The sequence below is a fragment of the Chrysemys picta genome, chromosome 4 (assembly GCF_011386835.1).
Source record: "Chrysemys picta bellii isolate R12L10 chromosome 4, ASM1138683v2, whole genome shotgun sequence".
NCBI classification, from domain to species: Eukaryota; Metazoa; Chordata; order Testudines; family Emydidae; genus Chrysemys; species Chrysemys picta.
This window is the reverse complement of record NC_088794.1, coordinates 59,647,049-59,664,731: the sequence shown is the minus strand read 5'-3', so window position 1 is coordinate 59,664,731 and position 17,683 is coordinate 59,647,049. Positions and strand designations below refer to the sequence as shown.

The window sequence follows — 17,683 nt, the reverse complement described above, 5'->3', positions numbered from 1 at the left end:
CCCATACACACCCCTTCAGCCACCTCTTCTCTTACATCTCTACCTGCAGTCACTGCCCCCCCCGCCCCTCACAGCCCCCTGATCCTCCCCATCACCCCCTTACACCTGTACCCCATACACACCCCTTCAGCCACCTCTTTTCTTACATCTCTACCTGCAGTCACTGCCCTCTCTGACCCCTCACAGCCCCCCCTAGTGCCCCTGCCCCTCACCCCCCCTCCAGCTACTCCCTGACACCTACACCCCTGCACACCCCCTGCAGCCCCACAGCCACCCCCGGCTTATCCCCGCTCCCATCTCTGCTCACACCCACTGCCTCGCAGCTCCCCTGCCCCCCCCGCCCCTCACAGCCTCCCGATCCCCCGATCACCCCATTACACCTGTACCCCATACACACCCCTTCAGCCACCTCTTCTCTTACATCTCTACCTGCAGTCACTGCCCCACGCCCCTCACAGCCCCCCGATCCCCCCGTCACCCCCTTACACCTGTACCCCATACACACCCCTTCAACCACCTCTTCTCTTACATCTCTACCTGCAATCACTGCCCCCCCAACCCTCACAGCCCCCGATCCCCCGTCACCCCCTTACACCTGTACCCCATACACACCCCTTCAGCCACTTCTTCTCTTACATCTCTACCTGCAATCACTGCCCCCCCCCACCCCTCACAGCCCCCCGTTACCCCCTTACACCTGTACCCCATACACACCCCTTCAGCCACCTCTTCTCTTACATCTCTACCTGCAGTCACTGCCCCCCCTGCCCCTCACAGCCCCCTGATTCTCCCCATCACCCCCTTACACCTGTACCCCATACACACCCCTTCAGCCACCTCTTCTCTTACATCTCTACCTGCAGTCACTGCCCCCCCGCCCCTCACAGCTCCCCGATTCTCCCCATCACCCCCTTACACCTGTACCCCATACACACCCCTTCAGCCACCTCTTCTCTTACATCTCTACCTGCAGTCACTGTCCTCTCTGACGACCCCTCACAGTCCCCCTAGTGCCCCTGCCCCTCACCCCCCCTCCAGCTACTCCCTGACACCTACACCCCTGCACACCCCTGCAGCCCACAGCCACCCCCTGCTTATCCCCGCTTCTATCTCTGCTCACACCCACTGCCTCGCAGCTCCCTGCCCCCCCCGCCCCTCACAGCCCCCTGATCCTCCCCATCACCCCCTTACACCTGTACCCCATACACACCCCTTCAGCCACCTCTTTTCTTACATCTCTACCTGCAGTCACTGCCCTCTCTGACCCCTCACAGCCCCACCTAGTGCCCCTGCCCCTCACCCCCCCTCCAGCTACTCCCTGACACCTACACCCCTGCACACCCCCTGCAGCCCACAGCCACCCGCGGCTTATCCCCGCTCCCATCTCTGCTCACACCCACTGCCTCGCAGCTCCCCTGCCCCCCCCGCCCCTCACAGCCTCCCGATCCCCCGATCACCCCATTACACCTGTACCCCATACACACCCCTTCAGCCACCTCTTCTCTTACATCTCTACCTGCAGTCACTGCCCCACGCCCCTCACAGCACCCCGATCCTCCCCATCACCCCCTTACACCTGTACCCCATTCACACCCCTTCAGCCACCTCTTCTCTTACATCTCTACCTGCAGTCACTGCCCCCCGCCCCTCACAGCCCCCGATCCCCCCGTCACCCCCTTACACCTGTACCCCATACACACCCCTTCAGCCACCTCTTCTCTTACATCTCTACCTGCAATCACTGCCCCCCCAACCCTCACAGACCCCGATCCCCCGTCACCCCCTTACACCTGTACCCCATACACACCCCTTCAGCCACTTCTTCTCTTACATCTCTACCTGCAGTCACTGCCCCCCCTGCCCCTCACAGCCCCCTGATTCTCCCCATCACCCCCCTTACACCTGTACCCCATACACACCCCTTCAGCCACCTCTTCTCTTACATCTCTACCTGCAGTCACTGCCCCCCCGCCCTCACAGCTCCCCGATTCTCCCCATCACCCCCTTACACCTGTACCCCATACACACCCCTTCAGCCACCTCTTCTCTTACATCTCTACCTGCAGTCACTGTCCTCTCTGACCCCTCACAGTCCCCCTAGTGCCCTGCCCCTCACCCCCCTCCAGCTACTCCCTGACACCTACACCCCTGCACACCCCCTGCAGCCCCACAGCCACCCCCGGCTTATCCCCGCTTCTATCTCTGCTCACACCCACTGCCTCGCAGCTCCCCTGCCCTCCCCGCCCCTCACAGCACCCCTATCCTCCTTCACCCCATTACACCTGTACCCCATACACACCCCTTCAGCCACCTCTTCTCTTGCATCTCTACCTGCAGTCACTGCCCCCCGGCCCCTCACAGCCCCCCGATCCTCCCCATCACCCCCTTACACCTGTACCCCATACACACCCCTTCAGCCACCTCTTCTCTTACATCTCTACCTGCAGTCACTGCCCCCCCGCCTCTCAAAGCCCCCCCGTCACCCCCTTACACCTGTACCCCATACACACCCCTTCAGCCACCTCTTCTCTTACATCTCTACCTGCAATCACTGCCCCCCGCCCCTCAGCCCCCCGATTCCCCCGTCACCCCCTTACACCTGTACCCCATACACACCCCTTCAGCCACCTCTTCTCTTACATCTCTACCTGCAGTCACTGCCCTCTCTGGCCCCTCACCCCCCCTCCAGCTGCTCCCTGACACCTACACCCCTGCACACCCCGTGCAGCCCCACAGCCACCCCCGGCTTATCCCCGCTCCCATCTCTGCTCACACCCACTGCCTCGCAGCTCCCCTGCCCCCCCCCGCCCCTCACAGCCCCCCGATCCCCCCATCACTGCATTACACCTGTACCCCATACACACCCCTTCAGCCACCTCTTCTCTTACATCTCTACCTGCAGTCACTGCCCCCCCCGCTCCTCACAGCCCCCCGATCCTCCCCATCACCCCCTTACACCTGTACCCCATACACACCCCTTCAGCAACCTCTTCTCTTACATCTCTACCTGCAGTCACTGCCCCCCCCGCCCCTCACAGCCCCCCGATCCCCCGTCACCCCCTTACACCTGTACCCCATACACACCCCTTCAGCCACCTCTTCTCTTACATCTCTACCTGCAGTCACTGCCCCCCCACCCCTCACAGCCCCCCGTCACCCCCTTACACCTGTACCCCATACACACCCCTTCAGCCACCTCTTCTCTTACATCTCTACCTGCAATCACTGCCCCCCCCACCCCTCACAGCCCCCCCGGTCCCCCCTTACACCTGTATCCCATACACACCCCTTCAGCCACCTCTTCTCTTACATCTCTAACTGCAGTCACTGCCCCCCACGCCTCTCACAGCCCCCGATCCCCCGTCACCCGCTTACACCTGTACCCCGTACACACCCCTTCAGCCACCTCTTCTCTTACATCTCTACCTGCAGTCACTGCCCCCCCCGCCCCTCACAGCCCCCCCTAGTGCCCCTGCCCCTCACCCCCCCTCCAGCTACTCCCTGACACCTACACCCCTGCACACCCCCTGTAGCCCCACAGCCACCCCCGGCTTATCCCCGCTCCCATCTCTGGTCACACCCACTGCCTCGCAGTTCCCCTGCCCCCCCCCGCCCCTCACAGCCCCCGATCCCCCGTCACCCCATTACACCTGTACCCCATACACACCCCTTCAGCCACCTCTTCTCTTACATCTCTACCTGCAGTCACTGCCCCCCCGCCCCTCACAGCCCCCCCGATCCTCCCCATCACCCACTTACACCTGTACCCCTTACACACCCCTTCAGCCACCTCTTCTCTTACATCTCTACCTGCAGTCACTGCCCCCCCCGCCCCTCACAGCCCCCGATCCCCCCGTCACCCGCTTACACCTGTACCCCATACACACGCCTTCAGCCACCTCTTCTCTTACATCTCTACCTGCAATCACTGCCCCCCCGCACCCCTCACAGCCCCCCCGTTACCCCCTTACACCTGTACCCCATACACCTCTTCTCTTACATCTCTACGTGCAGTCACTGCCCCCCCCGCCCCTCACAGCCCCCCGATCCTCCCCATCACCCCCTTACACCTGTACCCCATACACACCCTTTCAGCCACCTCTTCTCTTACATCTCTACCTGCAGTCAATGTCCCCCGCCCCTCACAGCACCCCCGATCCTCCCCATCACCCCCTTACACCTGTACCCCATACACACCCCTTCAGCCACCTCTTCTCTTACATCTCCACCTGCAGTCACTGCCCCCCCTGCCCCTCACAGCCCCCCCGTCACTCCCTTACACCTGTACCCCATACACACCCCTTCAGCCACCTCTTCTCTTACATCTCTACCTGCAGTCACTGCCCCCCCCGCCCCTCACAGCCCCCCGATTCTCCCCATCACCCCCTTACACCTGTACCCCATACACACCCTTTCAGCCACCTCTTCTCTTACATCTCTACCTGCAGTCACTGTCCCCCGCCCCTCACAGCACCCCCGATCCTCCCCATCACCCCCTTACACCTGTACCCCATACACACCCCTTCAGCCACCTCTTCTGTTACATCTCTACCTGCAGTCACTGCCCCCCCGCCCCTCACAGCCCCCCCGTCACCCCCTTACACCTGTATCCCATACACACCCCTTCAGCCACCTCTTTTCTTACATCTCTAACTGCAATCACTGCCCCCCACGCCTCTCACAGCCCCCGATCCCCCGTCACCCGCTTACACCTGTACCCCGTACACACCCCTTCAGCCACCTCTTCTCTTACATCTCTACCTGCAGTCACTGCCCCCCCCGCCCCTCACAGCCCCCCCTAGTGCCCCTGCCCCTCACCCCCCCTCCAGCTACTCCCTGACACCTACACCCCTGCACACCCCCTGTAGCCCCACAGCCACCCCCGGCTTATCCCCGCTCCCATCTCTGGTCACACCCACTGCCTCGCAGTTCCCCTGCCCCCCCCCCGCCCCTCACAGCCCCCGATCCCCCGTCACCCCATTACACCTGTACCCCATGCACACCCCTTCAGCCACCTCTTCTCTTACATCTCTACCTGCAGTCACTGCCCCCCCCCGCCCATCACAGCCCCCCCGATCCTCCCCATCACCCACTTACACCTGTACCCCTTACACACCCCTTCAGCCACCTCTTCTCTTACATCTCTACCTGCAGTCACTGCCCCCCCCCGCCCCTCACAGCCCCCGATCCCCCCGTCACCCGCTTACACCTGTACCCCATACACACGCCTTCAGCCACCTCTTCTCTTACATCTCTACCTGCAATCACTGCCCCCCCGCACCCCTCACAGCCCCCCCGTTACCCCCTTACACCTGTACCCCATACACCTCTTCTCTTACATCTCTACCTGCAGTCACTGCCCCCCCCGCCCCTCACAGCCCCCCGATCCTCCCCATCACCCCCTTACACCTGTACCCCATACACACCCTTTCAGCCACCTCTTCTCTTACATCTCTACCTGCAGTCAATGTCCCCCGCCCCTCACAGCACCCCCGATCCTCCCCATCACCCCCTTACACCTGTACCCCATACACACCCCTTCAGCCACCTCTTCTCTTACATCTCCACCTGCAGTCACTGCCCCCCCCGCCCCTCACAGCCCCCCCGTCACTCCCTTACACCTGTACCCCATACACACCCCTTCAGCCACCTCTTCTCTTACATCTCTACCTGCAATCACTGCCCCCCCACCCCTCACAGCCCCCCTGTCACCCCCTTACACCTGTACCCCATACACACCCCTTCAGCCACCTCTTCTCTTACATCTCTACCTGCAGTCACTGCCCCCCCCGCCCCTCACAGCCCCCCGATTCTCCCCATCACCCCCTTACACCTGTACCCCATACACACCCTTTCAGCCACCTCTTCTCTTACATCTCTACCTGCAGTCACTGTCCCCCGCCCCTCACAGCACCCCCGATCCTCCCCATCACCCCCTTACACCTGTACCCCATACACACCCCTTCAGCCACCTCTTCTGTTACATCTCTACCTGCAGTCACTGCCCCCCCGCCCCTCACAGCCCCCCCGTCACCCCCTTACAACTGTACCCCATACACACCCCTTCAGCCACCTCTTCTCTTACATCTCTACCTGCAATCACTGCCCCCCCACCCCTCACAGCCCCCCCGTTACCCCCTTACACCTGTACCCCATACACACCCCTTCAGCCACCTCTTCTCTTACATTTCTACCTGCAGTCACTGCCCCCCCCGCCCCTCACAGCCCCCGATCCCCCGTCACCCGCTTACACCTGTACCCCATACACACTGTCAGCCACCTCTTCTCTTACATCTCTACCTGCAGTCACTGTCCTCACAGCCCCCCCTAGTGCCCCTGCCCCTCACCCCCCCTCCAGCTACTCCCTGACACCTACACCCCTGCACACCCCCTGTAGCCCCACAGCCACCCCCGGCTTATCCCCGCTCCCATCTCTGGTCACACCCACTGCCTCGCAGTTCCCCTGCCCCCCCCCCGCCCCTCACAGCCCCCGATCCCCCGTCACCCCATTACACCTGTACCCCATACACACCCCTTCAGCCACCTCTTCTCTTACATCTCTACCTGCAGTCACTGCCCCCCCCCGCCCCTCACAGCCCCCCCGATCCTCCCCATCACCCACTTACACCTGTACCCCTTACACACCCCTTCAGCCACCTCTTCTCTTACATCTCTACCTGCAGTCACTGCCCCCCCCGCCCCTCACAGCCCCCGATCCCCCCGTCACCCGCTTACACCTGTACCCCATACACATGCCTTCAGCCACCTCTTCTCTTACATCTCTACCTGCAATCACTGCCCCCCCGCACCCCTCACAGCCCCCCCGTTACCCCCTTACACCTGTACCCCATACACCTCTTCTCTTACATCTCTACCTGCAGTCACTGCCCCCCCCGCCCCTCACAGCCCCCCGATCCTCCCCATCACCCCCTTACACCTGTACCCCATACACACCCTTTCAGCCACCTCTTCTCTTACATCTCTACCTGCAGTCAATGTCCCCCGCCCCTCACAGCACCCCCGATCCTCCCCATCACCCCCTTACACCTGTACCCCATACACACCCCTTCAGCCACCTCTTCTCTTACATCTCCACCTGCAGTCACTGCCCCCCCCGCCCCTCACAGCCCCCCCGTCACTCCCTTACACCTGTACCCCATACACACCCCTTCAGCCACCTCTTCTCTTACATCTCTACCTGCAATCACTGCCCCCCCACCCCTCACAGCCCCCCTGTCACCCCCTTACACCTGTACCCCATACACACCCCTTCAGCCACCTCTTCTCTTACATCTCTACCTGCAGTCACTGCCCCCCCCGCCCCTCACAGCCCCCCGATTCTCCCCATCACCCCCTTACACCTGTACCCCATACACACCCTTTCAGCCACCTCTTCTCTTACATCTCTACCTGCAGTCACTGTCCCCCGCCCCTCACAGCACCCCCGATCCTCCCCATCACCCCCTTACACCTGTACCCCATACACACCCCTTCAGCCACCTCTTCTGTTACATCTCTACCTGCAGTCACTGCCCCCCCGCCCCTCACAGCCCCCCCGTCACCCCCTTACAACTGTACCCCATACACACCCCTTCAGCCACCTCTTCTCTTACATCTCTACCTGCAATCACTGCCCCCCCACCCCTCACAGCCCCCCCGTTACCCCCTTACACCTGTACCCCATACACACCCCTTCAGCCACCTCTTCTCTTACATTTCTACCTGCAGTCACTGCCCCCCCCGCCCCTCACAGCCCCCGATCCCCCGTCACCCGCTTACACCTGTACCCCATACACACTGTCAGCCACCTCTTCTCTTACATCTCTACCTGCAGTCACTGTCCTCACAGCCCCCCCTAGTGCCCCTGCCCCTCACCCCCCCTCCAGCTACTCCCTGACACCTACACCCCTGCACACCCCCTGTAGCCCCACAGCCACCCCCGGCTTATCCCCGCTCCCATCTCTGGTCACACCCACTGCCTCGCAGTTCCCCTGCCCCCCCCCCGCCCCTCACAGCCCCCGATCCCCCGTCACCCCATTACACCTGTACCCCATACACACCCCTTCAGCCACCTCTTCTCTTACATCTCTACCTGCAGTCACTGCCCCTCCCGCCCCTCACAGGCCCCGATCCCCCCGTCACCCGCTTACACCTGTACCCCATACACACGCCTTCAGCCACCTCTTCTCTTACATCTCTACCTGCAATCACTGCCCCCCCGCACCCCTCACAGCCCCCCCGTTACCCCCTTACACCTGTACCCCATACACCTCTTCTCTTACATCTCTACCTGCAGTCACTGCCCCCCCCGCCCCTCACAGCCCCCCGATCCTCCCCATCACCCCCTTACACCTGTACCCCATACACACCCTTTCAGCCACCTCTTCTCTTACATCTCTACCTGCAGTCAATGTCCCCCGCCCCTCACAGCACCCCCGATCCTCCCCATCACCCCCTTACACCTGTACCCCATACACACCCCTTCAGCCACCTCTTCTCTTACATCTCCACCTGCAGTCACTGCCCCCCCCCGCCCCTCACAGCCCCCCCGTCACTCCCTTACACCTGTACCCCATACACACCCCTTCAGCCACCTCTTCTCTTACATCTCTACCTGCAATCACTGCCCCCCCACCCCTCACAGCCCCCCTGTCACCCCCTTACACCTGTACCCCATACACACCCCTTCAGCCACCTCTTCTCTTACATCTCTACCTGCAGTCACTGCCCCCCCCGCCCCTCACAGCCCCCCGATTCTCCCCATCACCCTCTTACACCTGTACCCCATACACACCCTTTCAGCCACCTCTTCTCTTACATCTCTACCTGCAGTCACTGTCCCCCGCCCCTCACAGCACCCCCGATCCTCCCCATCACCCCCTTACACCTGTACCCCATACACACCCCTTCAGCCACCTCTTCTGTTACATCTCTACCTGCAGTCACTGCCCCCCCGCCCCTCACAGCCCCCCCGTCACCCCCTTACAACTGTACCCCATACACACCCCTTCAGCCACCTCTTCTCTTACATCTCTACCTGCAATCACTGCCCCCCCACCCCTCACAGCCCCCCCGTTACCCCCTTACACCTGTACCCCATACACACCCCTTCAGCCACCTCTTCTCTTACATTTCTACCTGCAGTCACTGCCCCCCCCGCCCCTCACAGCCCCCGATCCCCCGTCACCCGCTTACACCTGTACCCCATACACACTGTCAGCCACCTCTTCTCTTACATCTCTACCTGCAGTCACTGTCCTCACAGCCCCACCTAGTGCCCCTGCCCCTCACCCCCCCTCCAGCTACTCCCTGACACCTACACCCCTGCACACCCCCTGCAGCCTCACAGCTACCCCCGGCTTATCCCCGCTCCCATCTCTGCTCACACCCACTGCCTCGCAGCTCCCCTGCCCCCCCCGCCCCTCACAGCCCCCGATCCACCGTCACCCCATTACACCTGTACCCCATACACACCCCTTCAGCCACCTCTTCTCTTACATCTCTACCTGCAGTCACTGCCCCCCGCGCCCCTCACAGCCCCCCCAATCCTCCCCATCACCCCCTTACACCTGTACCCCATACACACCCCTTCAGCCACCTCTTCTCTTACATCTCTACGTGCAATCACTGCCCCCCCCACCCCTCACAGCCCCCCCGTCTCCCCCTTACACCTGTACCCCATACACACCCCTTCAGCCACCTCTTCTCTTACATCTCTACCTGCAGTCACTGCCCCCCTGTCCCTCACAGCCCCCCCTTTACCCCCTTACACCTGTACCCCATAGACACCCCTTCAGCCACCTCTTCTCTTACATCTCTACCTGCAGTCACTGTCCCCCCCACCCCTCACAGCCCCCCCGTCACCCCCTTACACCTGTACCCCATACACACCCCTTCAGCCACCTCTTCTCTTATATCTCTACCTGCAGTCACTGCCCCCCACCCCTCACAGCCCCCCGATCCTCCCCATCACCCCCTTACACCTGTACCCCATACACACCCTTTCAGCCACCTCTTCTCTTACATCTCTACCTGCAGTTACTGCCCCCCCGCCCCTCAGCCCCCCGATCCCTCGTCACCCGCTTACACCTGTACCCCATACACACCCCTTCAGCCACCACTTCTTACATCTTTACCTGCAGTTACTGCCCCTCTGCCCCTCACAGCCCCCCGATCCTCCCCATCACCCCCTTACACCTGTACCCCATACACACCCCTTCAGCCACCTCTTCTCTTACATCTCTACCTGCAGTCACTGCCCCCCCCGCCCCTCACAGCCCCCGATCCCCCCGTCACCCGCTTACACCTGTACCCCGTATACACCCCTTCAGCCACCTCTTCTTACATCTCTACCTGCAGTCACTGCCCTCTCTGACCCCTCACAGCCCCCCCTAGTGCCCCTGCCCCTCACCCCCCCTCCAGCTACTCCCTGACACCTACACCCCTGCACACCCCCTGCAGCCCCACAGCCACCCCCGGCTTATCTCCCCCTCACATCTCTGCTTACAACCACTGCCTTGCAGCTCCCCCGACATCCCCCCAGTCACCCCCTTACACCATCCCCCACACACCCCTTCAGCCACCTCTTCTTACATATCGACCTGCAGTCACAGCATCCCCCCTCTCGCACTCCCAGTCACCCGCTTACACCTATACCCCATAAACGCCCCTTGTAGTCCTACAGCCACTGCTCCCCTGTCTATTGTCTGTTTTATTCACATGATTAAGATTTTCTGGCTCCCCCCCCCCCACCATGTTGTCTACTACCCCTTTAATAGCTACATGTGTGGGTTGCTCTTTGTCGCAACATTTCCACTTTAATTATTAATTGGGCCAAAGCCAGAGGTAGCTCTGAGGCGCTTTCCTTAGTTCAGTGGTTATGGTAGTGAGCGGTGGTGGTGGGGGAGGCCCAGGTTCAATACCCACCTCTTCTTTCCATGAAGGGATTTGCTACCTAGGTGGTTTTGTTTTTTAATTAAGTGGGCGCAGGAGGAAAAAAATAAAAATAAATCACTCTTGTCCCAGACTGTGGGAGATCCCGTCTCCCCTCTGCCAGGGGACTTGAAGCTGGATCTCCCACATCCCAAGGACTGCTGCACCACTGCCCGCCCCGTGGGTGGTTCTTAGTTCAAGCCCCCTTCCTTTCTCAGGAAGACAATGGCTCCTGTGAATGAGAGGGGATTTAAACAAGGACCCCCCCACATCAGTCACTTGGGAGAGAGAAGAACCCTCTTCAAACCCCGTCTCAGGGGTAGAGGGAGGACTCAAACCAGGATTGCCTGCATTCTGGGTGAGAGTCCTAACTATAGGACTAGAGAGTGATTCTAGCTTTTTAGCTGGCCCAGTGAGTAGTTAATTAAAATGGAACAGCCTTAATAGGCAAGATTGAGGAAGCTCCCTGTTCAGATCCCATCTGGCAGATGGGGGAACTGAACTAGGGTTGCTAGCCCCCCAGTAGCAGACCCTAACCACCATGCTAGAGAGGGCTGCTTATGTTTGAACCCAATAAATAGTGAATTAAAGTGAAACAACTTCAATAGGAAAGACTGAGGAAGCTCCTTGTTCAGATCCCATCTCCTCAACAGCCAGAGGGTAGATTTGAACTAGGGTTACTAACCTCCTACCGGTAGTAGTAGATGCTAACCACTATGCTAGAGTGGGCTGCTCATATTTAAGTCTTGTGTGAGCCCAATTAATAGTGAACTAATGTGGAACAGCTTCAAGAGGAAAGACTGAGGGAACTCTCTGGTATGATCCCTCCTCATCACATAGAGAGGGAAATCAAACCAAGATTTCCTATGGTACAGGCTGAGTATGCCTGTAATCCCCCTGATTTGTGTGGTGTGGGGTTGTAGCAGGTACTGAGCACACTCATTCTCAGTTTACTCCCTGGCTCAGTGTCGTTTGTACCTCCAACTAAAACTCTGCTGGAGTTCTCTGGGTCAGAGGAAAAGGGAGATTCTAGTCACCAACTGACCCCAACACTGTACTAGATCTCTATCTGGCATACCAGTTCTCAAGCCAAGCTGGTGCTGCATTTGCATTTTAAAATTAAGCACAAGTCCTTTGCCAGGAGGAGAGGGGAGCTGTATCTCTCAAGAATTCCTTGACTATGATCACAAATTTGCACCAAAGCCTTCTACTAGTATAGTTTAACTTTTAAACAGAAATGCTACTGCAGCCTTTGTATGTCTCTTGCACTGGCTGGCATTCCCTGTCTTGTTCACAGCAGCTCCACTTTGTAGAACCAAAGTGAAAGTCTACTAATGCTGGGCTTATTGGCTTTTGGAGCTGTGTTGGTCAGCTGAGGGGAAGGCTAGTGAGGCTTGTTCTACATGAACACTGCTCATTTTTGCCCCTAGTATTGTGCAAAAAAAGAGTGATTTTGTCCCATCCCAAGAACAAGCATGAAATAGCAGCTGGGGGTGTGTCAGTAACCTAACTGCATGCTGTCATTTATAAGCCTGCTCCCATTACCTACTGAGTGAGCAGTTTTGAGGGCAAAGAGGCAAAAGCGCTCGGCCCTGGTCATGTATCAAAGATGATCCAACAGTCTTGGGAGGTAGCTACGTCTCTGCCTGTTGATGGCTTTCTAAATTAGGACCATTACTTTGAATTCAGGGCATGGACAGACCTGAGCTAACCAGAGAGTGAAAGAACCAAGCAGTGGCTGCTGACAAGTAGTCCTTGCTCAGTATCACCAGCAAGATTTGAAGGTAGGTACCTGCAAGCCCAGCCAGCTGCAGCTTTTTCAGAGTCAGCAGCCTATGGCTCACTGGTATCTTTATTGTACTGGGGGGAGAAGCAAGCATCTCTGGCTAACATGCAGTAAAATGGGAACAATGGCCTCCTTCGGGTCGCACCTGAAAGGTGCAAATTATCAGTCATACATACGGAATCATGCAACAGTTCAATAGCTTCATGTGTCCCCTGTCAACAAGGGATGGGCAATAGATAGCATGGGATAGCTGGCTCCTACAATGATGGTGCCGCCAACCTGCTCCAGCAGCCATCCTCCCCTTTCTGCAGTATAGCTGTGTGAGCAGCTGTGGAACAAGGAGATATAAATGCTGCAGGGAAGATTTGGGGGGCTTTGAGGCATGCAGCTGTGACAGTGACGAGTGTAGCAAGTGTGTATTGAGCACATCAGAGACAGATTCTGAGGGGTGTGTTAGAAACATTTCAACTATGCAAATTACTGTAACTTTTTCTGAGTGAATATAGCTCAAAGGAGAGTTGCATTAGACATGCAGTAGCTCATAGTGCTATGTAGGGCTACATAAGAGTATGTGGTTATATTTTGTCAAGTATCAGGGGGTAGCCGTGTTAGTCTGTATCTACAAAAACAACAAGGAGTCTGGTGGCACCTTAAAGACTAACAGATTTATTTGGGCATAAGCTTTCGTGAGTTAAAACTCACTTCTTCGGATGCATAGAGTGCACTTTCACTCTATGCATCCGAAGAAGTGAGTTTTAACTCACGAAAGCTTATGCCCAAATAAATCTGTTAGTCTTTAAGGTGCCACCAGACTCCTTGTTGTTTTGGTTATATTTTGTTAGTCACACAAGACATTCTATAGCCCTTCTACTACGAGTCATTACTGTTATATAAGTAGTTTACATGTACTGTTCTTGTATTCAGTGATAGTAAGATAATTACAATTGTATTATGTGGGTTTTAGACTTTTCTCCAGCTGAGCACATAACATCAAAACTTAGAGGTCTTAGTTGCATAATGTCATAAAAATAGTAGAGAGATAAAACTTTTCTCAAACCAGTCCATTCTATAAATGACAAGATGTCGTGTGACTACACACTTTAGCTTTAACTGCAGGCCAAAAAGTATAGGAAGATGCATAAAATATATCAGCTGGGGCTAAACAGTTTCCAGATGTTCCAAAGCAGTACTGTTTTGAGGACATAGTTGCATTATCAATTGTATTTAGAAGCTTTCTGCCAATTTTGATAAAAATTAAACAATGCTTCTACAAGTTATGGCCCTTTTTGTGTTTTTATGCTTTTTTTTCAGGCAGGCATAGTAAGAGGATTGCACGCTCCTTGACAAGTCAGCAGGCTGGATGGCTCAGGGGAAGGGGTGAGAAGATGGAATTTTTGCTCTTTAAGGTCCTGCTTTAAGCCCAACTCAGGTCAGTATTGGCCAAAAATTGTCACCGTCTGAGGCGGCAGCATGGTCTAGTAGACAGGCCCCTGGCCAGGGAGTTGAGACCTGGGGCAGTCACTCCCCACTCTGCCTGTCTTGTCTATTTAGATGGTGAGTTCTTCTTGTACTATGTGCGCGTACAGCGCCTAGCACAATGGAGCCTTTAGGGGCCACAGTAATAGCCACTTAGTAGCCTAATTAATTGGTCCAGGTGCCAGTGGGTATATGTCCCCCAGACCATTTCCCACGCTGTACCTGTCTCAGCACTGGGAACTTTAGCTTCCATGGTGTTTACCGCAGCACGTTTCCCCAGCAGTAAGATTCATATGGAATCTTTAATTTAGAAGAGACGCAGGTTTTATGGAGTCTAGATTCACAGATGGTAAGGCTAGAAGGGACCATTATGATCATGTAGCCTGACTTCCTGCATAACACAGGCCAGAGAACCTCAACTATAGCAATGCCTGCATCGAGCCCAATCATTTGTCACTGAACTATAGCCTATCTTTTAGAAAGACCTGGAGTTTTTAAAATCAAGACTGGAAGCGCTAGAGGCTGGAGGTTAATTCAGAGAAGAGAGGAAGCAATAGTCCATCTATTTGAAGACCTTTAGTAAATAACAATCATTATCTCTAGTCCTTATATATAGCATGTCGTCCAAAGACCTCAAAGCTCTTTACAAAGGAGGTCAGTATCATTATCCCCTTTTGACAGATGAGGCACAGGGAGGTGAAGTGACTTGCCCAAGGTCACCCAATAGTCCAGTGGCAGAGTTTCACTTACACCCCTCCTCTCCCCCACCAACAAATAAAATAGCTTCTGGCACACGATTTAGTTGGGTTTTTGTTTTTTAATTAGTCATGTTAAACTAATGACCATCGGGTCGCTCTCTCAGAGAAAACAACAAAAGGCACACACAAAAAAAAGTAAAGTCAGAATGCCTGAGACAACAACTCCAGATTAGGAAAGCAACTCTTGAGACACTGGTTGGAGTTTTATTGGCAACACAGCTCTCACTTTTACGTTCTCACATCCTCCAGCCTCTCCAGCAATTGTTATTTGACTAAGCCACTGGGACTCTCTTTCCAATAAGAACAACAACTCCAATAATAACCAGTGTGCTCTGGTCCCCAGGGGACATGCCGAGATCACCCCTTGGAGCGGGGGGGGGGGGGGGGAGGATCTCCCCCTGTGAAGAAATTGGCCCCAAAAGATCAACATTTGGCACTGAGATGGCGCCTTCCGGCAGGAATAAAATGTTACATTAAAACATTCAAATTTGGGTTTTTAAAAGCACATTGAGGCAAGGTCTGTGTGTGGAGGGTAGAGAGGGAGGAGTCATGTGGGCATAAGCCATCTCCTCTGTTCTCTCTGCTCCCCAGGAGCGCAGACAGACACACAAGAGAGCCCAGGCCTTTCTCTTCATGGCCCTGAAGAGCCAATGGGACAATCCGATAGGGAGGCAGGAGAAAAGAAGCAGATTGATGCTCATTCCCCTTTAACAAGGATACTGCAGTGATGTACAGTAATGGCCCAAGCTGCCACAGCAGACGACAGCCACGCTACAGTGCTTGGGGAGATTACTGGAGTATTCTTCACAAGGGCACGGCCAAGTGTGGAGAAAGTTAGCCGACACCCCACAGTTCACATCCTGGCTCTTCCAGGGGCTGCTCCTCCCCCATCTCCTCAAAATACCCAGCCCCTCTTGCACTGGAGGCCACTTGAAACCGATTTGTAAGTTTCTAGTCGAGTTTTCCTAATAGAAATTCAACACTCGTCTCTCAATGTGCTAGTGCAGGAATGCCTACAGCTCGGCAACCCCGAACGCCAGAGACCGGAGCCCTACCGTACTTGAACCTAGGCAGCCTTTGCACGCATGAGACGCATATTATAAATATAAAATCATATCTGCTACAAACAGAAGACTTATATTGTACCTCTTACCCATATACACAAGACCACAATATACACATATGCCTTGGAGGAAGAGGAGTGTCGTCATGGAAAGAGGATTTCAAGAGGCACGGCTCCCCCCCTGCCAGGGGGTGGGGTGGGGGGCTGTGCGCACAGCAGGTCAGATCAGTCACAGGAGGAGTCTTGTCCAGTGGACATGTGTCACTCAGGACAGTGCATGGATGGGCCAGCCTCCCTCACACACGTGAACCCCCCACAACATGTGTGCACCCATGTGCTGCATGAGAGGAAGAGAGAGAGAGGGCGCGAGCATATCTCCTGTTACCTTTGAAGTGCTGCGTTTCTTCAGATACTTGTAGTGAAGCTAGGCCCTGAGAGCTTTTTGCATCCTACAGCACTGCCGCACTCAGAAAGGGTTCCACCCGGGCAGGTCTCTGGTAAGGCATTTTCGTCTGGGAGTTGGATCAAACTGTGTCTGAAGGGAAAATGGACCCAGCTGGGAGTGTGTGCGCGCGTGTGTGCCTGGATGGGTTAACAAGAAGCAGCAAGGCTAAGATGGCTGGTGACAGCCAGGCCAGGCCTGCGGGGACATCCAGAGGCTCAATCCTTGGCTCAGTTTATACTTAAAGCCACAGAAGCTGCCACTCTCTGCCTCCTTTCCCCCCAGACTCGGGCCACCAGAACGGCATGGAATACTGATGGTCGTTTGAGTGGCACATCCACACATGGAGTGGCAGGCAGGCACACATAAGAGTTAAGACAAAAGTCGATGTGAGCTTTGTACAGCTAGGAGTGGCTCCTGGCCAGCGTGTCCGAGGACTTCGACGATGAAATGCCACAGTGATTAGATCAGGCCGGGGTGGGGAGACCGAGTCCTGGCACCTATCGGCGGTAGTGATTGGGGGCATCTGCAAACATGTACTTGAGTCTGTAGGCTTCAGCAAGGAGGAGTCCAATCTCTTCGTTGCCCCAGTGTATTGTGGGTAGGTTTTGTAACAACATTAGAAGACCCTGAAACAAGGAAAAAGGGCTTCTTATTTTGGGAGGCAGTGGAGCAGGGATTCCAGCTGTAGGGCAAATTTAGATCTCATATGAGCAGACACAGCAGCACTGAATAATGCTATGTTCTAGCTTTAGTATAGTATACAGAGCACTTTCCATCCATCAATCTCAAAGTGCTTTACAAAGGTGGTCCGAGGGGGAAACTGAGGCCCAGAGAGGGGATGTGACCTGCCCAAGGTCACTCAGCAGGCCAGCAGCAGAGCTGGGAATAGGACCCAGGTCTCCTGAGCCCCAGTCCAGTGCCCTGTTCATGCCTACCATGTTGCCTCCATGATGTCAATGGAGTTGCACCTGTTTACACTAGATCTGAACACAGTCTTGAAGGCAGAGATAGACATAGCTTCATCAGCATTGCACATACACAGACACACACATCCCTCCTGCATGCTGGCGGCCACCTGAAGGTGGACAGCGGATCCTTCATTAACCATCCTCACTTATCCATGGAAAATGGGGTCACATCCCCCAGCCCTTTTCCTGATGCACTGAAGCCTTCATACCTCAAGTCTGCAGCACACAAGTGTTTATAGCGAACAAGCCTGATAT

General features: G+C 56.1%; 1 protein-coding gene across 8 annotated transcripts in view; it reads right to left on the bottom strand.

The window, feature by feature from the left end:
• The window catches only part of TBC1D22B (TBC1 domain family member 22B), a 94,662-nt gene that overhangs the window by 40,641 nt on the left and 36,338 nt on the right, over positions 1-17,683 (bottom strand). For 6 of the 8 annotated variants that reach the window (XR_010601007.1, XR_010601009.1, XR_010601008.1 and 3 more), the window contains exon 13: positions 16,401-17,086. Coding sequence is in view for 1 of the 8 variants with exons in the window: in XM_005309696.5 (XP_005309753.2) it covers positions 16,958-17,086 (129 nt within the window). In the remaining 7 variants the exon portion in view is untranslated. Of the gene's footprint in view, positions 1-14,991; positions 17,087-17,683 lie in introns of those variants that run through there. The other 2 variants (XR_010601012.1, XM_005309696.5) reach the window with 1 other exon arrangement.